Here is a 26,373-nt window from a genome sequence, read left to right as displayed (position 1 = left end):
GGGGGCAGGCATTGGGAGGGTCAGTGGCCCACTGGAGTTCCGAGTGGAAGGTCACAGCCATGATGCTCACCAGTCAGAAGAGGCCAGGTCACCACTGGGGAAGTAGAGGGCTAGTCGTCTCTGAAGGAGGAAGAAAGGCCAACCGCCGTCGTGGTGGAGAGGCACAGCTGCTGCTGCTGGAGGGGATCTGATCACTGCTGGGGAGGGCCCGGTCGCCGCCGGGGAGGGACTAAACTAAAGAACCAGTGGGAACCTGTTCAACCTTCGCCGTCTCCAGGCCAGGTCCAAGACCACCTCAACCTCCGTCGTGGAGCTACAGCACGCAGACGACGCCTACGTCTGCGCACATAGAGGCTGAACTCCAGGACATCGTCGACGTATTTACTGAGGCATACAAAAGCATGGGCCTTACGCTAAACATCCCTAAGACAAAGGTCCTCCACCAGCCTGTCCTCGCCACAAAGCACTGCCCTCCCAGACATCAAGATCCACGGCGCGGCCCTGGACAACGTGGACCATTTCCTATACCTCGGGAGCCTCTCATCAACAAGAGCAGACATTGATGACGAGATTCAACACCGCCTCCAGTGCGCCAGTGCAGCCTTCAGCCGCCTGAGGAAGAGTGTTCGAAGACCAGGCCCTCAAATCTGCCAGCAAGTTCATGGTCGACAGGGCTGTAGTAATACCCACCCTCCTGTATGGCTCAGAGACATGGATCATGTACAGTAGACACTTCAAGTCACTGGAGAAATACCACCAACGATGTCTCCGCAAGATCTTACAAATCTCCTGGGAGGACAAACGCACCAACATTAGCGTCCTCGACCAGGCCAACATCCCCAGCATTGAAGCACTGACCACACTTGATCAGCTCCGCTGGGCAGGCCACATTGTCCGCATGCCAGACATGAGACTCCCAAAGGAAGCGCTCTACTCGGAACTCCTTCACGGCAAACGAGTCAAAAGGTGGGCAGAGGAAATGTTACAAGAACACCCTCAAAGCCTCCCTGATAAAGTGCAACATCCTCATTGATACCTGGGAGTTCCTGGCCAAAGACTGCCCTAAGTGGAGGAAGTGCATCCGTGAGGATTGTGAGCACCCAGTCTCACCGCCGAGAGCATGCAGCAATCAAGCGCAGGGAGTGGAATGAGCGTGTGGCAAACCTGTCCCACCCTCCCTTACTCTCAACAACTATCTGTCCCCCGTGACAGGGATTGTGGTTCTCGTATTGGACTGTTCAGCCACCCAAGGACTCATTTTAAGAGTGGAAGCAAGTCTTCCTCAATTCCGAGGGACTGCCTATGATGATAATGATGTACCTGCATACTACCCTTTCGTGTTTCATGCACCAGGACCCCCAGGTCCCGCTGTACTGCAGCACTTTGCAATTTTTTGCCATTTAAATAATAACTTGCTCCTCGATTTTTTTCTGCCAAAGTGCATAACCTCACTTTCCTACATTATACTCCATCTGCCAAATGTTATCCACTCACCGAGCCTGTCAATGTCCTTTTGCAGGTTTTTTTGTGTCCTCCTCACACATTGCTTTTCCTCCCATCTTTGTATCGTCAGCAAACGTGGCTACGTTACACTTGATCCCTTCATCTTCGGGCCCACTCGGGACGCCGACTTCCTCCCCCGCCCTGCCTCAACCTCGGGCCGCCATCGTTGGCCCCCCCCCCCGCCACCCACCCAGGGTCGCTGACCTCCCCTCATCCGGCAAAATCCCTTATTCAGCACAGGCCAGGTCCAGAGTGTGCGGATAAGGGAGGTTCAATCTGTATCCACTCCATAGTCTGTCAGATCCCTACATTGAGCGGCGAAATAAAGGGTTTTCTTGAGGTATAACCATGAAAGTCATTTTCAAATAAAAGGAATACAGATTTCATAAATGTAATGAAAGTTTAAATAATTATGGGTATGCTTTTAAAATGCCAGTAAACATACATTCTAACATATAATTTTCTGAAATATTTAACAAACCAAAATGCTGAATATTTAGATATAACTAGAACTCTCCAAACTTCGCAAATTATAGGGTGGGAGCACTGGAAGTTTAAACACACTGGCGTGCAATTGGCTAGCACAGTTTAAGTACCGACTCAGAATTCTTCCTACTGAATTTGCTATCTGTGTGTGCACAGGCATGTATGGCTGCTGTTGTAATGGGTTAAGTGCTGTCAACTCTCACTACATGGGGTCTCATGCAAGCGACAGCAACCCCAAATTAAACTTAATAGATTTACAGCTAGAAAGATTTTTTAAAAAGCAGTCGCTCCCAATATGAAAGCGGCTCATGGGTACACACAGACTTTATTTTAGCCTACACACACACACACACACACTCTCTCTTCATTCTCCATTGTGTTTGGTCAGTGATTTCGACGAAGAGTCATCGAAAGACTTGCCCAACTCAGATCTGCTAAGATTCGATTCTGGACCTTTGTGGAACCATCACTGTACAGCTAGTTTCTTTGCCAGTTGTTTCGCCACTTATGGCAAAATTAATCTTATTGAAATGTCTCCTAAAATAAAAAAGTCAAGATGAAGAAAAATAGTGGGAAAAGTTACATCTTGTCCAAGAGTTGCCATACTTGTAGATGAAAGAACACAAGCAACTTGAAAGTAGTCTACTCTTAACATAACCAACCCCATGTGAAATGGTTAATAATAAAGCATTAGTCACAGTCAAACCAGTATACCGATAGAGCAACACAGGCACAATGGGCCAAATGGCCTCCTTCTGTGCTGTAAGATTCTATACCATGGAAAGTACAATGGTTCCTTCAACAAAAATTGCATTTGCCAAAGGCAAAAATGAATACTAAATAAAGTCCTCGTTATCATTCAAGAATCAGCTTACTATTCCTCGTGATCTTTAAACTGATTCAACAAATCCACCTCTGAAAGCATGTTGGCTAATTAACTTCCGAAACCCATTTTAGAATTACTAGAAACATTACGCACAGAATCCACAATGGTGAAGGGAACCTGTGAAAATTACTGGCATCTCCACCACCTCCCCCCATCCCCCACTCCCAACAAAACAAATAGTATAATGGTTAGAATCCCAATAAAATCTGGCAAGCCTTTCAACAAAGTTGCTCATCAAAGCCACAAGGGAAGCCAGAAGTGTTGCGATTATGGATATTATGTCTTGCTGACTAACTTGTGGAATCTAGGCTAACTGTAAAAAGGATGCAACAACCATCACAGAACACATCAACAAATGTTCCAAAAGTTGACTCAATCTCAAATCAAGAGACTCATTTCTATGTTGACAGATTTTACAATAGTTTTCAGGCAGAAAGCCACATGATCCATACTTAACTAAAAAGGGCAGAAAGCAAACCCCAAATTATTTTTAAAATAGCAAATTGCACCCCATGAAGAGTCACATTCTACACTGTTGAACACAATGCAAACGGTCAAACAACTGTATGCCCGAATATGGATTGAGTCAAGGAGCTATGGCGTTAGCTTAAAGACATTAGTTCCAGAGCTCTCAATACCAGGCTCTATTTAAATGTACAAGCTGGACGAGAGTTAAAACGCGTTCCATGATCTTTTTCATAAGCAGAAACACTGTGTATAAACAGCTTGCATGTGATCAATCCCTTCCTTAGAGTATCTCAATACTAACATAACAGACATGAATCTGACCTATGCCTAACTTTTTGAGTCGTCGATAGTTTTGCTTGCATAACGAGTTGCTTTATTCATAGTGGAAAAAGTTCAGCTTGTTCAAGTAACCAAAAATATTCATTGGAAGCTTTTCATAGCTACAGCAAAGTCCCATGAATCAATTAGCAGTGACTATCAGCTCAAAACAGCACTAATATTACTTAACACCATATAAACTACAAGGCTCATTTTAATCTACTTCACTTTCCCCAATCAGGATTCTTTGGTTACCCCTGCTGGGACAGACAAATTCTCTTTAATGCAACTAGCATAATCCAACTTCTTCCAATAGGCAAAGGTCAGTATCACTTTCGAGAAACAGCATATGCGTTCAATAACTTTTTTCTTCCTGAAGCTTAAGCCTCATTTCTTCGAGCGACTTATGCAGAATAAAATTACATTAAACAGCACTGCGTTAACATGATGCAAGGCATTTCTCATTTGCAGGATGGTGAAACCTTTCACACCAGAACTTGGCCTACTTTCATCCTAGCCACACCCACCTTTTCCCCCCACCCCCCAAAGAAATTGAAAAGAAATCAATTTCGCTGTGCAGTTCTGCAAACGCTATTTTTGAGGGGTTGCCTTTAACAAAATACTTTTAATCTACACCATGCAAGATAACATGTGACTAAGAGATAACCAATGCAATGTGTGTGATGTCTCCATTTTACAGGTGTTATTATAGCAACAGCTATTCCTGCACAGTTCTTGTTGCTGGACAAAAGTGATGAAACTAGCACGCTTTAGAAAATGCCATCAGCGGATATGCTCATAAAATGCCCAGTCAAATCACCATGATGCAAGTATCACACGAGACAAACAGTTCAGCAAAACTAGAGACGATAATTCACCCATTAAACTGACCAGCAAAATACCCAGTTAACTTCCTGTGCGCTCTATTTCCACTTGATGATACTCGTTTCAACATCAGTTCTTTATCCAGCAATCTTATTTCCAAAGGGACTTTTTTGTGCCTTTCCAGCAGTCACAATTATTTCTGTTTTTGTAAATTTGATGGGGATGTAAACTTGACTCATGTTAGTTACTGGGCAGGCAGAGAAAAAACTTGAAAATTGAGTTGCTATCAACTGGCAAATCACGGGATTGCTTATTGCCCAAGTGTTCCATGTGCTGCCAACCCAAGTTCAACAAGGAACTACTTCAGGAAGAGTTCCAGAGGCAAGAGAAGCTGCTTGAAGTTTCGCCACTAGTTCATGAATAAATTCAAAGAAGAGATCAATGGTTACTGTATTACAGATGCCAGAAAAATAATCTGCACAGAAACCAAAAGCCCCAACTTTGAAACAGTGTACACGTTGATATGCTCACTTTCTGTAACTAGCACAGGTATACCATGGAGGACATTTTCAAAACTAGCCCGTCCAGGTAACTGAAATGCTTTGTTGATGATTATTTTCTTGAAGTCTGGAATGAACTATATGCTTCTCCTTATAAGAAGATAAGAAATAGGAGCAGGACTCAGCCATTTGGCCCCTCGAGCCTGTTCCGCCACTCAATAAGATCATGGCTGATCTGATTATGGACTCAACTCCATTTCCCTGCCCACTCCCCATAACCCTCGACTCCCTTATCATTCAAAAATCTGTCTATCTCCACCTTAAATATATTCAATGACCCAGCCTCCACAGCTCTCTGGGGTGGCGAATTCCCAAGACTTAGGACCCTTTGAGAGAAGAAATTCCTCCTCATTTCCATTTTAAATGGACGACCCCTTATTCTGAAACTATGCCCCCGAGTTCTAGATTCCCCCACTGGGCTCTTTCTATTCCTTTTCTGTTACTGGCATCAGTACTTTTTCTATAAGCCCAACACCACCATCTGGCATATCTTCTGCTGCAGGTTTGAGCTGTGGAGTGCGGTGGGGAGTGGCGGGGATGAAAGAAAGAAATATTGAAAGAAAGAAATATTGAAAGAAAGAAATATTGGCCAGGTTCCCACTCCTGATCGATATCCATGGATACTTTGCTGGAAATGCAGGTGTAGATTGTTGGGTGACACTGGGTTTGGCTGTGATGTCTCAGTAGCTGAATAGCCCACATAAAGATTTAACATTGGGAGTTGGTGTCTTATCTACTCAAGTTTTTCAAATTTTTCAGAAACAAATCCTTTTCTAAAGTTACCTCAAATAATTTTTCCACATTTTCATTACTATAATTTGTAAAATTCAACAAAATATTTATTACTACCATTTCTTCTTCCTCCACCAGATCCCCAGCATTCCTACTCCGTATTTAATTTTTTTAAAATTATGCTTTCAAAGTCTGAACTATTTCTTTTTATGTTACCTGCTTGCCTTTTTATATTCCCTTTTAGCTCAAATTTCCTTTTCATTTTATATATATGTATGTATATAGGTCATCCTGTTCACCAACTTCTCCTTCTAATCTCACTGAACATTACACTTTGCTGCTCCAGTACCCTTACCTTTGACTCTATTGTTCTTTTCTATTTTCACATTGAACCGATTATGGTCACTATTTCCCACTTGGTCTCTTGCTCTTGGTTATTTAATCAGCATGATTTCACAGACTAAAATTGATCAATGTGTTTCCTGTTGGACTAGAAACATAATGATCTAGAAAGCAATATTGGATTCATTCTAAAAAAAATTCCCTACATTGACCACATACATTAACTTGATCCCAGGTCAAAATCAGCCAATATTGCCTTGCTCTTACACAATTCCTTCAACTGCGTACAGATTACCCCTCGATCTGATGGTACCCTGTAGTGCATATTCTTTCTATTTCTTTATTCAGGTGGATTCTGTCTTAATGCAACCTTCTAGAAACATCTTCACATCCTTACGATGTTAAACAATGCCTTGATTTCAAAATTCTCATCCTTGTTTACAAATCCCTTCATGGCCTCGCCCCTTCCTATCTCTGCAATCTCTAGCAAAGAACGACTAAAAAAAATGACAGAGAGGAAAGAAAGATTATGAAAGTAAACTAACACGGAATATAAAAACAGATAGTAAGAGTTTCTACAGGCACATAAAAAGGAAAAGAATGGCTAAAGTAAATGTTGGTCCCCTAGAGGATGAGACTGGGGAATTAATGGAGAACAGGGAAATGGAAGAGACATTGAACAAATATTTTGTATCGGTCTTCAGGGTAGAAGACACTAAAAACATCCCAATAGTGGATAATCAAGGGGCTATAGGGAGGGAGGAACTTGATATAATCACTATCACTAAAGTAGTAGTACTCGGTAAAATAATGAGACTAATGGTGGACATGTTGATACTGGATTCTTTTCCCTTCAATCTGTTTCAGCGAATTCACTGACACACAAACACTTTTAGTCTTAGCAACATAAGACCTTTATTCTGTAGATACTCCGGCCGGGACCTGTTAAGATAAAGGGAACACTCTCGATTCGAGCCTATCCACCTCTCACCTGACAAGTCTCGTAACAGTACAAAAGCTCAACACTTATACATTGTTACAGCAGAACACATTTGAGTGACACTCAGTTTATACAATCATTGGTCAATTTCCCCCATAGCATACCCAATTGCAGGCTAACAACTCTCCAAATAGGGCGGGCCCTATGGATGTGTTTACAGTTTTGGTCTTACAAGCATTTCCCTATTTTACGTCTGGTTATAGCAGCCCCTCGTCTGACTCATGTCTGACTTTTGCTTTTTCACGTAACTCGTGTTTGACCACAACTCTGAGTAACCCCTTTTTGTGCTGACATTGTAGTTATCACAGCTTGATATCTTTGGTCAGCCATTTACCCATGATTCTTTCTAAAAGCCATTCTACACACTCTATTCTTCATAAACTATTCTCCTATTGCCTCTTCTCCTTCGATACACGTTCGCTGCCTTGCTATATACATTCTCATACAAGTCCCCTGGACTTGATGGCTTACATCCTAGGGTCTTAAAAGAAGTGGCTGCAGAGATAGTGGATGCATTAGTTGCAATCTACCAAAATTCCCTGGATTCTAGGGCGGTCCCAGCAGATTGGAAACCGCAAATGTAACACCCTTATTTAAAAAAGGAGGCAGACAAAAAGCAGGAAATTATAGACCAGTTAGCCTGACATCTGTCGTTGGGAAAATGCTGGAGTCCATTATTAAGGAAGCAGTAGCGGAACATTTGGAAAAGCATAATTCAATCAAGCAGTGTCAGCACGGTTTTATGAAAGGGAAATCATGTTTGACAAATTTGCTGGAGTTCTTTGAGGATGTAACGAGTAGGGTGGGATAAGGGGGAACCAGTGGATGTGGTATATTTGGATTTCCAGAAAGTATTCGATAAGGTGCCACATAAAAGATTACTGCACAAATTAAAGTTCACGGGGTTGGGGGTAATATATTAGCATGAATAGAGGATTGGCTAACTAACAGAGTCGGGATAAATAGGTCATTTTCCGGTTGGCAAATAGTAACTAGTGGGGTGCCACAGGGATCGGTGCTGGGGCCTCAACTATTTAAAATCTATATTAATGACTTGGATGAAGGGACCAAGTGTAATGTAGCCAAGTTTGCTGATGATACAAAGATGGGTGGGAAAGGAAACTGTGAGGAGGACACAAAAAAAATCTGCAAAGCGATACAGACTGACTAAGTGAATGGGCAAAAATTTGGCAGATGGAGTATAATGTGAGAAAATGTGAGGTTATCCACTTTGGCAGAAAAAAATAGAAAAGCAAATTATAATTTAAATGGAGAAAAATTGCAAAGTGCTACAGTACAGAGTGACCTGGGGGTCCTTGTGCATGAAACACAAAAAGTGAGTATGCAGGTACAGCAAGTAATCAGGAAGGCAAATAGAATGTTGGCCTTCATTGCAAGGGGGAAGAGTATAAAAGCAGAGAAGTCCTGCTACAAGTGTACAAGGTATTGGTGAGGCCACACCTGCAGTACTGCGTACAGTTTTTGTCTCCGTATTTAAGGAAGGATATACTTGCATTGGAGGCTGTTCAGAGAAGGTTCACTAGGTTTATTCTGGAGAAGAGGGGTTTGACTTGAGAGGTTGAGCCTATACTAATTGCAGTTCAGAAGAATGAGTGGTGGTCTTATCGAAACATATAAGATAATGAGGGGCCTCGACAAGGTGGATGCAGAGAGAATATTTCCACTCATAGGGGAAATTAAAACTTGGGGACAGTCTTGGAATAAGGGGCCACTCATTTAAAACTGAGATGAGGAGAAATTCTTCTCTCGGAGAGTTGTAAATCTATGGAATTCTCTGCCCCAGAGAGCTGTGGAGGCTGGGTCATTGAATATATTTAAGGTGGAAATAGACAGCTTTTTGAGCGATAATGGAGTAAAGGGTTATGGGGAGCAGGCAGATAAGTGGAGCGGAGTCCATGATCAGATCAGCCATGATCTTTATATGGCACAGCAGGCTCGAGGGGCCAGGTGGCCTACTCCTGCTCCTGCTCCTATTTCTTATGCTATGTTCAGCCTCGCAACCCGCCCCTCCACCAAGAGATGTCTGCACTCCTCAAATTCTGTCTTGAGCATACCTGATTATAACTGCTCAACCATTGGTGGCTGTGCCTTTAGCTGCCTAGGCCCCAAGCTCTGGAACTCCCTGCCGTGACCTCTCCACCTCCCTTTCCTTCTTTAAGACGCTCCTTAAAACCTACCTCTTTGACCAAGCTTTTGGTCATCTGCCATAATTTCTTCTTACGTGGATCATTGTCAAATTTTGTTTTGTTTTGTCTTCTAACACTCCTGTGAAGCGCCTTGGTATATTTTGCTATGTTAAAGGCGCTATATAAATACAATTTGTTGTTGTAATATTCGATTCGCGCTCAGTCATCCCGTTTTCTAACTTTTCTTTCTGCTAACCTTTGGCCATGCCACTTATGTCACTGGACATGATCATTTTCTGGTCCAGCATCCTTACCTTTGACTCTTCATTAACCTTTTCTATTTTCATACAGAACCTAACTGTATTTCAATCATTATTTCCCAACTGTTCTACTCTCTCACTGGATAACTGTCCCAAATAATTTCCCAAAACAAAATCAAACAATGCATCTTTCCTTGTTGAAACTAGAAATATATCAAGCAACCAACCTCTCTAATTCTTCCCCATCGCTCCTGAAAATGTTAGAACCAGAAATATTAAGTTCCCAACCCTGCCTAAACCCAAACCACAAGTCTATCATTGCTGCTGAATCATAACCCTCCAGTTTCATTAATATTTCTAACTCCCTAGTTTTATTTTGAATGCATTGTACATTCACATGCATACCACTCAATCCTGACTCCAATTTTAAGGCAATCTGAACCTCAATTCCTCCTCTTTCATTTAAAAAAAAATGATTTTGTTTTTCTCTTTATCCTTTACCCTTTTGCTTTCATTTGTTTACTGGCCTTGCTTCTTGCCTCCTCCTGCTACATTAATTTAAATCCCTCCCTTGAATCTTTTTCAGCCACTCTAATATCCCTTACACACTGGTTCCAGGGAACTAACACATCAACCAAGACTCTTGCTTGTAGCTACAAAAGCACCTATTTCCCCCTCTCCAAACTATAGAATCCCTATTACTACCAGGCATCTGCATGTTTACCTCGCTCTGATAACCACTTGCTCCATAGTGCCATAGCTTTGCCATTCTCCGAGTTATCGGCGACCCAGATATTCAGTATCAAATACTTGTTTGTCAATTCAATGCTCTTGGAGTTTCCCTACACTGCCACCAGTCGAATCTTTCTACCCAGATGGATGGTCACCCATTCCTCATTAACTCACTGCATGGGGTGACCACTTTTAGGAAGGTACATTCCACGAACCCTTCAGACTCCCTTTTGTGACAAGAGTCACCAGTAATTCCTCAAGCTCATGTATGCGTCGGTAACCTAGGCAAATGAAACATCCAAGATTTCCCGCATGGCCCAGGGACCGCACAGACTACAGCTGTTCTCTTCCACCCCTTTCCTTGCTCTCCCACTTCAATTCTAAAATGTTCTCTTAAAATGATTAATAGAATCAAAAGCAATTTAACCTCAAGTATAACTTTTGGCCAACTGCACCTGAAGGTTGAAATCCTTCTGAAACTACACACCAGGAGCTGGTTTTTATGCTTTTGGCTGCCTCTGTTTTCGCCCTGGAGGGGCGGCAACGAGTTCTTCTGGGCGGGCGGCCAGCTTCCAGCGTCCCGCCGGGGTTTTTTGGCAGAGCATTACCGCCCGGAACAGGCGAGCCAGTGTGCAACGCCCCGGATTGATTTTTGCTCCCGCCCGACCCGTAGCACTGCTAGAGCGCCGTGCTGGGACTGTCTGTGAAAGCGGACGTTCCAAGCTGTTGTGGCTGCAGAGAGGTAATTTATGTAGTGGTGGTGTGAGGTATTTTTGGTGAATGTTTGTGTTTTTTTTCTTCGCCCCAGGCCTCTCTCGGGGTGCTCCGAGGCCGGCTCTTCAGCTCACGATTTTAGCTTGTTCAGCCGGCCTAGCGCTCCAGGAGAGATGTTCAACGTCACCCTTAGCACTCTGCCCCACACTCAGGGCCCAGTTGCCCAATTTTGCTGACTGAAGCGCAAACTTTTTCCAGGCGGTATCAGGACTTCATTAACACCCTGTAATCTTAAAAGCCAAAAATCCAGCCACTGGTCTTTTGCTGCTCAAGAGTAATCTCTCTCTACTATAGCAATTCATACCATCTTAACTGACATAATAGCCCATCTGCCATAGGAAGAACCAAAAAAAAACAGAACAGCTAGTGACACAACTTATGTATACAATGATTTAATCCATTACCGGCTCAATTGAGCCCATACACAAGATACCAAATAAACAAGTTGAAACAGATCCTAGTTTTGAACATCTAAAATTAATTAAGTCAAGTACAATAGATGAAATAAGTTAAGGATTTCAGCACCTGCACCTCTCATCGTGGGCAAGCTCCACACTTTTCTGGTATTTCAAATTCCATTGATCTCTCACTAACTTAATCGGATAAGCGCTGTGGTTATATGGGTTGAAATGGGATATGGGTCAGTTACTAGGAGTAGTCTTTAAGATAGGTTTTCAAAATTGGACATCTTCAGTTTATTCTCTTTCTTAAAAACTCAGAAGGGGCTTAATCCAAATTTTCAATTAGCATTTGCCTGTGGATGATTAAAAATGCCTCCTCTCCCTGCACCCACACGAAAAAAAAATGCACAATCTTGTATATTTTGATAATTGGTTGTAGTCTTCTGAAGGTGAAAGAGGTGGGTTATGGTCTTTCAAAGGAAAGTATGCAAAGCAGTGGAGAAATTTTGTCGAAATAAGCTATACAACTTTTTAATTTGATACAAAAGGAGATGCTATTCTTGTACTTCCCTTTTGAAGGGTGGAAAGATGTGACTTTAGACCATCTCACATTAAATTATCTAATTGAATTCTACAAGGAAAACAAGTTTCCTCACACTCTTTTCCTTTGACTTCTTCAAATTTAGTTCAATTGCAGCTGTTATTTACAGATAGAATTCTTGCACTAAGATCTCAAGTATAGCACAACAAACTGGTGGTTATTTTTTGATTTTAAAACAGATTTATGGATGGGAGGACCCGACAAATAGGCTTTTAAAAGTGGGCTGGAATTTGGTGAAAAACCACCACCATTGGATTACCACCAAAAAAAAAGGCTATGATTATTTAATTAAGATCGCCGGAAAATTATTATTTTTTTTAATCCACCCGGCGGATAGAGAACTGGTTGGCAGACAGGAAGCAGAGAGTTGGGATAAACTGGTCCTTTTCCGAATGGCAGGCAGTGACTAGTGGAGTGCTGCAGGGCTCAGTGCTGGGACCCCAAGCTCTTTACAATATACATCAATGATTTGGATGAAGGAATTGAGTGTAATATCTCCAAGTTTGCAGATGACACTAAACTGGGTGGCGGTGAGAGCTGTGAGGGGGACGCTAAGAGGCTGCAGGGTGACTTGGACAGGTTAGGTGAGTGGGCAAATGCATGGCAGATGCAGTATAATGTGGATAAGTGTGAGGTTATCCATTTTGGGGGCAAAAACACGAAGGCAGATTATCTGAATGGCGGATTAGGAAAAGGGAAGTTGCAACGAGACCTGGGTGTCTCAGTTCATTCGTCATTGAAGGTTGGCATGCAGGTAAAGCAGGCGGTGAAGGCGGCAAATGGTATGTTGGCCTTCATAGCTAGGGGATTTGAGTATAGGAGCAGGGAGGTCTTACTGCAGTTGTACAGGGCCTTACTGAGGCCTCACCTGGAATATTGTGTTCAGTTTTGGTCTCCTAATCTGAGGAAGGACGTCCTTGCTATTGAGGGAGTGCAGCAAAGGTTCACCAGACTAATTCCAGGGATGGCTGGACTGTCATATGAGGAGAGACTGGATCAACTGGGCCTTTATACACTGGAGTTTAGAAGGATGAGAGGTTATCTCATAGAAACGTATAAGATTCTGACGAAACTGCACACGTTAGATGTGGGAAGAATGTTCCCGATGTTGGAGAAGTCCAGAACCAGGGGACATAGTCTTAGGATAAGGGGTAGGCCATTTAGGACTGAGATGAGGAGAAACTTCTTCACTCAGAAAATTGTGAACCTGTGGAATTCCCTGCCGCAGAGAGTTGTTGATGCCAGTTCATTGGATATATTCAAGAGGGAGTTAGATATGGCCCTTATGGCTAAGGGGATCAAGGAGTATGGAAAGAAAGCAGGAAAGGGGTACTGAGGGAATGATCAGCCATGATCTTATTGAATGTCGGTGCAGGCTCGAAGGGCCTACTCCTGCACCTATTTTCTATGTTTCTAAAATGGGTGTTTCACATGCATTCTCGGCAGAAAACACGATCTTGGTCAAATTCAGTCATTTTAGTAAAATTTAGACCGAGGCCACGAGTTGGGCCTAGGAGGAGGGGAAAACAAAAAATATTTTTCAAAATAAAATAAAAACAATCGGAAAACATTCACAGGACCCTTTTCCACTGAATCGCTGCAAAAAAATGTTTTAAAAATACTTGAACTTACCTTCTTTTGCAGGGTTTCATACCTACCACCGATCGAACTGCTGCTCCAGTTGGTTTCTCGTGGGCGTTTTTGTCCTCCTCAACTACGGGTCACCGCTACCACCAAATATTATGCTCATAATATAGGATGAAACTGAGTACTGTATGCAATGAGTAAGTGTGACCTTAGCTCCTTTAATTGAACTCCAGAGTGCTGGTACAGCGTGGGAGGCCTGCTTATATACAATGCTCCCAAGGGATGCTGGGATTCCTTGACTCCAACAGGTAGGCCCTCTGGTGGTGGTGTGATACAGGCTGCCAAGAGTTACATACATAACACCAAACTTGGGCAAAAGCGTTTTTTCCAGTGTTGCACGCTGGCGGTCTGCTCTCCAGTGGTATTTAGAAACGGTCGGAACAGTTTCATCAAACTCACACCGGGTGGTTTAGCACCAAAAACACTGGGGAAATGCTGACCAAATTTCATCTCCATGATGGCTTATTAAGAGTTTAATGTGCTTTAAAGAAAACGGAGTTAGAGACCATGCATAGTGTCCTGAGAGACAACTTAACTTCCTCAATTCTCAACTTTTACAAAGCTGAATCTTTTGTTGCTCCTACTGAACAAAAGCTGTCTGCCTCACATTTACAGAAATGCAAGCCAGACTGATCAATTGGTAATGTCACTCGTTTCAAGCTGCCCACATATTATAAACCACACTTTAAGAGTAGGATGGGGTCAGAACACATTCGTGTTCAACACCACAAATACACAGGTTCAAATCCTAGCTGCTGCTAACATTCACGGTCGTGTCTATTTGCAACATCAAATTTCTGATTGGTCCCCTTTGAAGACAAGATACATCCAACTCTTTTGTCTGGAATGTGCAGTTTGATCCTGCCTGCTGGAGAGTAATCAGGATCCTTGTCATATGTAATTTGATCCATTGTGACAGCCAGGCTCCAGAGCTCACTGTGCCAACACTACTGCTTTCAGACATCAAACAGAGCTCACCCTCCTGGGTTAGAAGCACTCACACTGTCGAGTTCAGATAAGTCAGCCATACAGGGATTTTAACATGAGGATGAGAATTTTAAAATCAAGTTATGGAGAACAATATTACCCCTAATGTTGTCTTGGATGCATGGTCCCTTTAGAGGGCTGCACAGCCCATTCAAAAATTTGCGCATGCGTAAAATCTCCCATTCAAAAGCCGGTAAGCGGCCTGTGTGGGACCACCAGGGAGCTACTCGGCCGCGTAGCTGAAGTGAGAACTTGATGGCCCATGAGCCAATGTAGGTCAACAAGCACAGCAGTGATGGGTGAATGGGACTTGCTGCATGTTAGGATATGTGCAGAAGTTTGGATGAGCTCAAGTTCATCGAGGGCGGAAGATGGAAGGCTGGGCGGGAGAACATTGGAATAATTGTTGAGTCCGGCAAATAACACATAAATGTAATGTTATGTGTGTCGTAGGATCAGCAAAGAATACGTTCTCATTTTTTAAAAATTCATTTATTTATTGCCCATCCCTAGTTGCCGTTGCGAGGGTGGTATTGAGCTGCCTTCTTGAACTGCTGTGGTCTGGGGGGGGGGGGGGGGGGCAACGAGAGGGAGAACGTGGTGCACGTGTAAAAAGAGAGTGGGTGTGGAAGAACGTGATACAGGCCTTACAGAGGGCGGAAGAACATTATTTATCTTCCCATTTGGATCACGTTCTTGCTCTCATCCTTCCGCCCTTTAGACCTGGATCGCATTCTCTTTTCCCCCCTCCTCCCCGCCCCACAAAAACAAGTTCTGGACCTTCTCTTCCCGAGATCCTGACCACCTCCCCTCCCCCCACATCTCTCCAAGATTCTGTCTCCCTCCCATTGATCCATGCTCCTCTTTTCCCCTCCCTCGCCCCGACCCCCTCTCCTCCCCCACTGACCTTCTCCACACGGAGCTGAGGAAAGCGTGCCAGTGCAGGCACAGCCGCCGCACCATTTGGTACTGTGCATGTGTGACTGATCGAGTGCGCATGTGCAGTACCAAGCAGGGGTGCTTGGACAATGGGACCAGAACACCGTGGAAATAATCAGTGAACATTCACATAGTGGTTTGGGATAGAAAATGTTGAGTCGTGTGCTGCATTACCAAGGGGAGACACTTAGCTACAAATCTAAAGCCTTGGAGAACAAAAACAGGAAAGATTTAAAAAATCTTAAATGCTTTTTTAGCTCAAGGAGGAGGAATGGAACACTTTTCAACTTAAGAAAATATATTAATTTATATAGCACCTTTCACAATCTTGGGGTGTTTCACTGCCAATTAGGTTTTTTTTTGAAGTGTAGTCACTGTTCTAGTGCAGCCAATTTTCACACAGTATGGTCCCACCAACAGTAATGAGATAAATGACCAGGTAATGTGGTTTAGTGATGTTGGTTGATGAATAAATATTGGCCAGGTCATCTGGAGAAGCTCTTCTTTGAATAGTGTCATGGGATCTTTAAGTCCACTCGAGAAGGCTGACATTGCCTTAATTTAACATCTCATCTGAAAGTAACTGATCTGACAGTGGAGCACTACCTCAGTCCTGCAAACTAAGTGTCACCTGATTATGTGCTCAAGCCTCTGGAGTGGGGCTTGAACCCACAACCTTCTGACTTAAAGGTGATGGTGCTACCACTGCGCCAATGCTGACACTCAAGATCTCTAGTCAGTTCAGTGTGCTGAAAACTAGTTTGTTTCCTTAGTTCCACCTAAAAATGTCCCTTATCACCGAATGCGGAAAGCACAGTCTCAATTTAGTTCTTAGCAGGTATGAGCACACTGCGCAAGCCTACTTGTAATTTGGGAACTACTGACAATCGGAAGATTACACGAATGCCTATGAGAAATGGTTCACACGGGCAAAAGGAGGGGACTGAGCAAAGGGAGCGTGGTTCTGTATACATTATATTGTACCAGAATGGGAGCATTTGATGCAAACATAGGATCGCTAAAAAGGTTTAAAAAAATGTTTCCCAGCACTGATAACTGTCAACTTGATGAGCACTTCAATTTACCCAGAAAAAGGTGAAAATAGTTTAGTCACAATACTTACTGAAAAAGGTCTATATAAATTATTGAACTAATTAATGTTCCAGAATGAAGGGAGCGGGAGGAGAAGAGGGGAAGGGGGGAAAAAAAAAATATATAATCTACAAAACATTGATATTCTGGAATTTGTTTATGATCACTTTTAGGGGTCAGAGATGAATTTCACTTGTTGCAGTGGCATTTAATGAACACCACACAGCAGAGATATGGACAACCACCACTTTTTAAAATTGACAGCCACCGTGAAATCTAATTAATTGACCATACCAATATAAAATGTGCAGGTATTCATAATATACAGATGCATGATTATCAGTATTTTAGTGTTTGTCCAGCAACAGAAATATTAACTCTTTAATAATTGTAGACTGGCACCTAACTAACTGTGAAACTGAATTCAAGGAATCTGGTAATTTATGAGATAGCAGCAGAAAATCATGAAAGCTGTGTCAGGAGCAGCACCACTGCAGCAAGGGAAGGCTTTCTGAAGTCAGCTATGATGAGCTTCACCACCAGAATGAAATAATGCCGTTACTGTGGCAGTCGCCCACTCAAAGAGAGTTGAATGGAAACAGGAACAAGCAGAGCTTTAGAGTACGAGTTTACAGCAGACCGACAAGCTGAATACTGATTGAAAAAGACTGACAACAGTTGCCGTGAGAGCTAGAGGTCAGCCTCTGAACTATGTGCGACGATCTGTATATACCATCAACCAGACAACTAGCGTATGAATAGAAGCTTCACCATTTATAATACCTTCTGAACACTAGCTTTTATTTAAAAAAAAGAGAGCCATGTTCCAGAGCCAGATATCTCCAGCTTTCCTTGCCATCTCAGTCAATGCAAGTCTTGAAGTCAAAACACAGCACCCCAAAACCATCACATAACTCCTAGTGACCACTTCCCAATCCATCCACGTTGATTGCATATGGACAAAGTAGTGGGCAAAGTGGAAAATTAATAGAATTATTTGATGTTTATAAATCTTCAAATGAATAACTTTGGTCAAGTAGAAAAATAAAATTTATTTGGTTTTAAAAGGGAACACTGATTCATATATATTTTTTAAGCTGTTCTACCACTAGAAAGGCATCCCTTCTGCCCCAGCTTGTGGTAGCGGTATCATTTAATAAACAACAGACAGCAGAGTTATGGACAACCACCACTTTTAAAAATTGACATCCACCGTGAAATCCAATTCATTGACCATACCAAATACAACTTGCAGCAGGTATTCATAATACAGATGCACGACATAGATTATTGGTATTTTATAGCGTTTGTCTAGCAATAGAAATATTAACTCTTTAATAATTGCAGAATGGCACCGAACTAACTGTGAAACTGAATTCAATTATTCTGGTAATTTAAGAGATTGCAGCAGAAAATGATCATGAAAGCTGTGGGATTGTAAAACCCATCTGACTCATGAATATCCTTCAAGTAAGGAAACCTGCTACCTTTACCTGGTCCGATCTACACATCATCATCATCATCATAGGCAGTCCCTCGGAATCGAGGAAGACTTGCTTCCACTCTTAGAATGAGTCCTTAGGTGACTGAACAGTCCAATACGAGAGTCATAGTCCCTGCCATAGGTGGGAGGACACTGCTGTTGAGAGTAAGGGATGGTGGGACAGGTTTGCCGCACATTCTTTCCGCTGCCTGTGCTTGTTTCTGCATGCTTTCGCGATGAGACTCGAGGCGCTCAGCGCCCTCCCGGATGCACTTCCTCCACTTAGGTCGGTCTTTGGCCAGGGACTGCCAGGTGTCGGTGGGGATGTTGCACTTTATCAGGGAGGCTTTGAGGGTGTCCTTGTAATGTTTCCCCTGCCCGCCTTTGGCTCGTTTGCCACGAAGGAGTTCCGAGTACATGACCCCAGTCCCGCACTACATGACTGACTCTTAAAGCCCTCCACACAAATGGGGATGGGAAATAAATACATCTTGCCAGTGTTGCCCACCTACCAGGTACAAATAATAAAATTAATTAACTTTATGACAAAGCCTGATAGTACAGTACAAAAAATAAAAATCACAGATGGATGTGGAGGAAGCCTATCGATAGAATCGAGAGAGATTAAAATCAGACAGTCATTTTCTTAAAAACAGCCTCTCTAGATCTAAGCCCCAGTTTTGGTTTCACAATCAAGATTATTTTCTCATTCAGCAGAACATACAAGAACATAAGAAAAAGGAGCAGGAGAAGGCCATACCGCCCCTCGAGCCTGCTCCGCCATTTAATACGATCATGGACTCAGGTCCACTTCCCTGCCCGCTCCCCATAACCCCTTATCGTTTAAGAAACCGTCTATTTCTGTCTTAAATTTATTCAATGTCCCAGCTTCCACAGTTCTCTGAGGCAGCGAATTGGTGGCCCCTTATTCTAAGATTATGCCCTCTAATTCTAGTCTCCCCTATCAGTGGAAACATCCTCTCTGCATCCACCTTGTCAAGCCCCCTCATAACCTTATACGTTTCAATAAGATCACCTCTCATTCTTCTGAATTCCAATGAGTAGAGGCCCAACCTACTCAACCTTTCCTCATAAGTCAACCCCCTCATCTCTGGAATCAACCGAGTGAACCTTCTCTGAACTGCCTCCAAAGCAATTATATCCTTTCGTAAATATAAAAACCAAAACTGCACGCAGTATTCCATGTGTGGCCTCACCAATACTCTGTACAACTGTAGCAAGACTTCCCTGCTTTTATACTCCATCCCTTTTGCAATAAAGTCCAAGATTCCATTGGCCTTCCTGATCACTTGCTGTACCTGCATACTAACCTTTTGTGGTTCATGCACAAGTACCCCCAGGTCCCGCTGTACTGCAGCACTTGGCAATCTTTCTTCATTTAAATAATAACTTGCTCTTTGATTTTTTCTGTCAAAGTGCACGACCTCACACTTTCCAATAGTATACTCCATCTGCCAAATTTTTGCCCACTCACTTAGCCTGTCTATGTTCTTTTGCAGATTATGTGTGTCCTCCTCACACATTGCTTTTCCTCCCATCTTTGTATCGTCGGCAAACTTGGCTACGTTACACTCAGTCCCTTCCTCCAAGTCGTTAATATAGATTGTAAATAGTTGAGGTCCCAGCACTGATCCCTGCGGCACCCCATATGAAAATGATGGGCAGAAAGAAACCAGCTAGTCCATCAAGCCTGTTCCATACAGAAAATAACCCTCTAACCTCTCCATCCACCAAAAGTCATGTAATCACCTGGGGGAGACAAAAAAAAAAAGTAAAATATGTAGACCAATTCAGGAAAATAAGAATTCAAGGAAATTCATCTCTGACCCCCGAAAGTGATCATAACCAAGTTCCACGAGTCCACAGTGACCACAAGACACATCAGCCAACATTCCACCTTCCTTTAGCATGCAGTAATATCGGCTTCAGCCAGAAACATGTCCAGCTCCCTCTTGAACATTTGTAGCAAATCCAAGCTGGCAGTTATTTCAAAGGTTGATGACTCTCTGCGAAAAGAAAAACCTCCCGATGTCTAACCCAGCTCTATACTTTTGTAACTTATATGCATGTCCCTCGATATCTATCCTTGCTGTGCGGGAAGAGGAAGAAGAAGAATACGCATTTATATATCAACTTTAATGTAGAAAAATATCTCAAGTATCTGTGTCTGAGCAAAACAGATGCCAAGTCAGGAGACATCAGGAGGTGTGGCCAAAAGATTGGGGTTTCATCAATAGTCTTAAAAAGGAGGGGAGGTGGAGACGTTTAGGGAGGGAATTCCCAAGAATGGCACCCGTATGGTAGAAAGAACAGCTGCCAATGTCATGGCGAACAAAGATGCACAAGAGGCCTGAGTCAGATGAAGATAATGGATGTTTTGTAGGGCTGATTGAGGTTCCAGTTATAGAGAAAGGCAAGGCCACAGAGGGCCTTGAAGAAAAGGGACTAGAGTTTAAAATTTTTGGGGCCGAAATTGATGAAGGGCAAGGGCCGTCGATAGCCGTCGAGATACCGGACGGTACTCTGGGCGGGGTTTTCGGCAAAAGGTCCTTGAAAGGGCGGCCGGCGGCAAAAGATTTTAAATTGTTTACTAACTTTTTTCAGCTCTTCATACCTACCGTCTGGGACAGACCAGCCTCCTCGCAGCGCCGACTCCTGCCTGCACCAATCTGGCATCTCGGCGGGCGAGAGTCCACTTACGCCACTCAGCCGTCCGCAGGTGGTTCCTGGCAGTTCTCCTCTCCCGCCCAAATCGAAACTGGCACTGGGCACAACACAAGGAGGAATGTTTGCGGCAGTGGGCAGTAAGGCCATCAATTTCAGCCCCTAAGACTTTGATGGACTGGGATCCAATTTAGATGGGTGCAGCCAATGAATATTCTGAAGCTGAACTTGGAGCAGGCAGCAGAGTACCATCACAACTCATTTGAAAGTGATGCCAATGAGAATGTTAAAAACAGCAATACGAACAAAAGTCAAGTATTTACTTACAATTTATTTTCTACTGCTCAAAGAATGTTTTTACGATATACCAAGTTATAAGCAAGTCTTGGTGAAATCCATATGAATGCTTTGATTGGCGCCAAACAATTCCACAAGACTTCCAGCACCAAATTCAAATAAGTAACTAAGCATGGTGTTGTTGCAATGTTGACCATCATTTTCTGTGCAGATCATGGCTTTTTCAGTTTTTGGATGGGGGGTGGGGGGGAAAGAGGTACCTTATCCCCAAGTAGGCACAATAAACTTTGTCAAATTTAGTTTCAGAACTCTGCTTCTCCAACCAATTTAAGCATCAAGGAAACTTTGCATAGATAAATTCTACTTGTGATCAAACCCTGAACCCTCATTTCTACAGAGGACACCAACTTTGCCAGCACTCTCGTAGACAGAAATTTGCTTTTCCAATCCCTGAAATCATTACTTTAGGGAACATTTACAAAGGGCATGAAGCCAAGTGATGATGCTCAATATATTCATTTAAGAGACGTATTTACATAGAAGCCTAACAATGGGTTTGTAGTGGCCTTTTCTTTCAGCTCAAGTTAGGGCACATGGCAGCTACGCAGTTGAGGGTGCGAAGAGAAAAGGAGATAAATTAGGAGACTGATTTTAAAATGCTAAAATATGAACACTTCAGTTTTCAAAATGGCCAAGACAGGTAATTTACTTGTCTAAATCACAGATCTACCTTCTTTCGAACAAAGCAGCACTAAATACTAGCCAGGCCTGCCTTAGTCACTGTAAATTGTTCTGAAGTGTTTTCACTGGATATTCAGTTCAATATCAAAGAAATAAACAGCAGGTTTCAAAACACCAATGTACTCACTGAAGCAATTAGAACAAAATAAGCATACAGCACCCTTAGCTCTGGGGAGTGTTCAAAATACTTTGTGCAAGCTAAAATACAGGCTTATACCATGGAAGTTTGGAGATGATTACATTTAATACTGCAAAAGCATTGCTCAAAACGCTCCTGTCAACAGAACCACCTGTCTACTGTACTAAACATAGAAACATAGAAAATAGGTGCAGGAGGAGGCCATTCGAGCCTGCACCACTATTCAATATGATCATGGCTGATCATGCAACTTCAGTACCCCATTCCTGCTTTCTCTCCATATCTCTTGATCCCTTTAGCCGTAAGGGCCACATCTAACTCCCTTTTGAATATGTCTAACGAACTGGCCTCAACAACTTTCTGTGTTAGAGAGTTCCACAGGTTCACAATTCTCTGAATGAAGAGGTTTCTCCTCATCTCGGTCCTAAATGGCTTACCCCTTATCCTTAGACTGTGACCCCTGGTTCTGGACTTCCCCAACATCGGGAACATTCTTCCTGCATCTAACCTGTCCAGTCCTGTCAGAATTTTATATGTTTCTATGAGATCCCTGCTCATTCTTCTAAATTCCAGTGAATATAAGCCTAATCGATCCAGTCTTTCTTCATATACAAGTCCTGCCATCCCGGGAATCAGTCTGGTGAACCTTCGCTGCACTCCCTCAATAGCACCGAAAACCTACTATATAACTCTATATTGGGTTATGAACAGACTGAAGGGCTTTTTCTCATTCCTACATTCTTAGCTTTTTTCCAGTATCACTGCAAGTTAAAAAAAGTGCTGATTATACAGTACCATATACCGCAAGTCCAAAACTGTGCGCCACAAATACTGGCTCACCAAGTTTACATGGACCACACTGCTAAGCATCCAAATAAGCAAACTTACTTTTCACTATATACTGAAGACTACATAATTTTATGCTGGACAAATGGTTAGCAGTGAACTTAAGGCTAGAACTCAGCTCCCCCAATAGTTTAGTGCATGAGTTCAGTACCACATCAGGAAGGGCCCAGATTGGAACCCTGGTCTGCACTGATTTAGAAGTCAACAGTCACCTCCTTGGTTCTGTACAGCTGGCAGAAATCCTCATAACCCATCAATGCCTCAACTGAGGACAAGCCACAAGGAGGCATCCTCTATGTGTGGGAAGCAACTTCGTCTAGACAGCTTCCCTTCCCTCCAAATGTATTAATAGAGAAGGCTTAGTGCAAGGATCAGTGAAGACTTGGAATCTAACTCAGGCCCTTTGTCCAGAATCCAACATTCGACAAGACCAAGGCAGAGTATTTGTACCTTGGCACCATGCAGTGCTACAGTTTATTTATTCATTCAATACTGGCAACACTTGTTGAATTCAAAAAGGTTACAAGAAATCTTTACTGAATAGATTCTAGATTCTGTTACAGTATTAAGCAATTGTTTAAATACAGCTAACCAAATGGAGACCAATAGAATATTAAGTCAATTCCACAAGTGAGATGCATATAGTAACTTATCAGTGGCATCAAGTGAACATTCTGCTCTTCACTAGTATGCATTCAAATGTATAAGAAAATGTGCATGGACAATAACCCACTCTTCAGAATTAAGCCTTTTGCACTGCCAAATAAAAACATAAGAAATAGGAGCAGGAGTGGACCATACGCCCCCTCAAGCCTGCTCCGCCATTTTGTCAGATCTTGGCATGGAGGAGAGATCTGAAACATGCTTTTTAATACTTCTATTGTACTCAGCTGCTATATTGTCCAGTATTATCAAGTGTCACTGGATCCCGACACCAGCCTCACACAGCCAGCAGAAATCCCAGAGTTTGCTAGCAGCAGTCGCCACGAAAACCCATTATTTACCAGGTCTTCTCAGTCGCCGACTTCAGCAAATCTAGGCGGTCTACTTTGGGGAAACCCATGTATTGGGAGCCAGAGGAACCAGCATGCCAATAAACCAATATAAAAGTAGCTATTGCGCCAGAACTTCACTGGGGTGTCATACCTGCAGTCGGAAATGGCTTCACCAGATGGTTAAATAAGAGGGAAAACAAGTATTTTAGAGAAAGAATAAAGTTCACCAATCTATTGACCAAGAACACCTGAAGTAATTTAATCTAAAACTTTAGGTTGGCGACATGCCAGACATTTTCAATTTGCATGGAGGCCAGTTATCTGCTGCATCAAGTCCCTCCCCCAAATATTATCAATGTATTTGCCCTTCATTCTATGCATCACATTAGGATCTGCCTTACTTACCAGCTGAAATTCTCTTCTTCTGTTGTATGCTTCCTGGATTCCTGAATCTTGCCAGAGCGCTCTCAGTGCTGGCACATACAATTGAAATGTGGCTGGCTCTACTGGCATTCCGCATTTGTTTTCAAAAGCCATTACAAACATTCCATGCTTCTCATTTTCAGTATTTTCCCAGGGAATGCCCAACTTGTTTCTTGCATCCACTAAGACCTTCATACCCTAAAAAGGACAGGGGGACAAAAAAAAGGGGTGATTATTAACCAATTATGCTCCGTGCCATGATTTGAGATGGTTACATTATTTTCACATCCATAATGTTGACTGGAATGATATCATCTGTGGACCCATCCATAGAAATACCTTCAACGACCCCTCAAAACAGAAGACAAATCTCCCCCCGCCCTCCCCCCACCCCACCCCCAAAATAAAATCAGTAAGAGCCAATCAAGTCAAGCTCTGGCCTTTTAGCTTCAAGTTACCATCAACCTACCTAGATATATTTATCTTACTTCCTTAATTAAAAAGTTCCACAAAGACTAAACAGAAAATAAGGCTCGCAGTACGAGTCCACATTTTTCACAATCAGTGGATCATCTAAACAGATTACGCCTTAGTTATTTTTAATTAATCTTTACCCTTGTACATATGAAACTAAAAATTTTGTTTTAAAAACACTGTCTAAAGAAAGGTTACAATTGGAATGACTTCCAGAACATTGAAATTGCTACTTCCTATCAGGAGAGTCCACTAACATCTGGATAAGAAATACAACTATCTCAAATGACTCCAGCAAGCACCAGCCCCTCAAAATAGAAGCCACTTGGTTTATTCATTTTCTTGCAATGCACAAGTAAAATGAAGACATTTCGTAACTAGTATGGCTTTTCCTTCTTTAAATAATATGCATCCTCCGCATATTGCAGGCCTAACTTGATATGTTCTAGGGAAAACACATGCCCAGCATGTCCACATGGAAATGTTAATGCTGCAGACAGGCAGTGTCCACGTAATCTCCAACTGCCATGTTGCAGAAAGCCCCAGGACCTGCAACATACCAGTTTATTTGGACCCGAAACATTCCCAAACTTTACCCTGAATCTCACTAACATTAAACTTAACTAGCAGTCTTTCATGTATTAGATAACCCTCAAGGTTACTCCTGATAAATTATTTAATATTTTACACAGTATTGAACCAAGACTAATATTACAAGACAACAGTTATCTCCTTGGTAATCACATTAAGGTGAAAAGCATTTCATACAACAACCAGAAGCCTCGGCAACTGAGAGTGCACTATTACATTTTGTTCAGTACTTTGGCATGCATTGGTGCTCATATACTGACTCAACTATAGAAGCACTTTGTTTTTGATAAGAGATGTACTGCATGAGTCAGTGCCAAAATAAGTAAATGAAGCTCACAACCTAGCAGGCAGACACTCTGTATTGAACAAAAACTTCTAATTTGTACTTGTGTTTATTTGCCTGTCTACAGAAAACAGGACTGATCGCTAGTGTTACCATCGAAACTAAAAAGCAGTTTTCTTTCCAGACGGTGTGCAAACCTGGTTCAGTTGGTAGCACTCCTACCTCCGGGTTAATAGATTGTGGATTTGAACTCCAAATCAAGACGGAGCTCTTAATCTTAATCTACTGATGCAGTGCTACTTTGTCACAGATGTGGTCCTTCTTGATAAGCCATTAAAAATCAAGGCCTATGCAGTCTCAGTTAAATGTTACAGGTCCAATAGCACTATTTGAAGAGAAGGGAGTTCACCTTGTAGCTTGGAAAGCACTGCTCCCTCAACCAATATCAGCAGAAACAAATGAATTGGTCATTCTTCTCATTGCTGTTGGAGTAGTTTAGATAATTGTCTGAAAGCCAATGCACTTCAGATAGATGGGGTACAATTTGCCTTTCACTAGATCATCAATTGTCATACAGGCACCAAGTTTTTACACACAACGCTCGAGGGAGATGGGGTATTTTAAAATGCTAGATTACTGGGGCGGGGGGGGGGGGCGTGAGGGTTAGCGGAGGAGAAAGAGAGTGTGCAGCTGCAAAGAAAGGAATTATAATGAAA

At 42.6% G+C, this 26,373-nt stretch overlaps 1 protein-coding gene across 2 annotated transcripts in view; it reads right to left on the bottom strand.

The window, feature by feature from the left end:
* gna12a (guanine nucleotide binding protein (G protein) alpha 12a) overlaps positions 1-26,373 on the bottom strand; it is a 124,048-nt gene that overhangs the window by 35,040 nt on the left and 62,635 nt on the right. The window contains exon 2 of one of the 2 annotated variants that reach the window (XM_070901296.1): positions 24,292-24,507. The exons of the other annotated variant lie outside the window; for it this stretch is intronic. Within the exon in view, the coding sequence (XP_070757397.1) occupies positions 24,292-24,507 (216 nt within the window). The remainder of the gene's footprint in view (positions 1-24,291; positions 24,508-26,373) is intronic. 2 annotated transcript variants of the gene reach the window in all.

The sequence above is a fragment of the Pristiophorus japonicus genome, chromosome 15, assembly GCF_044704955.1.
Source record: "Pristiophorus japonicus isolate sPriJap1 chromosome 15, sPriJap1.hap1, whole genome shotgun sequence".
NCBI lineage: Eukaryota > Metazoa > Chordata > Chondrichthyes > Pristiophoridae > Pristiophorus > Pristiophorus japonicus.
Note: the sequence above shows the minus strand (reverse complement) of the source record. Positions and strands in the feature narration are given on the sequence as shown.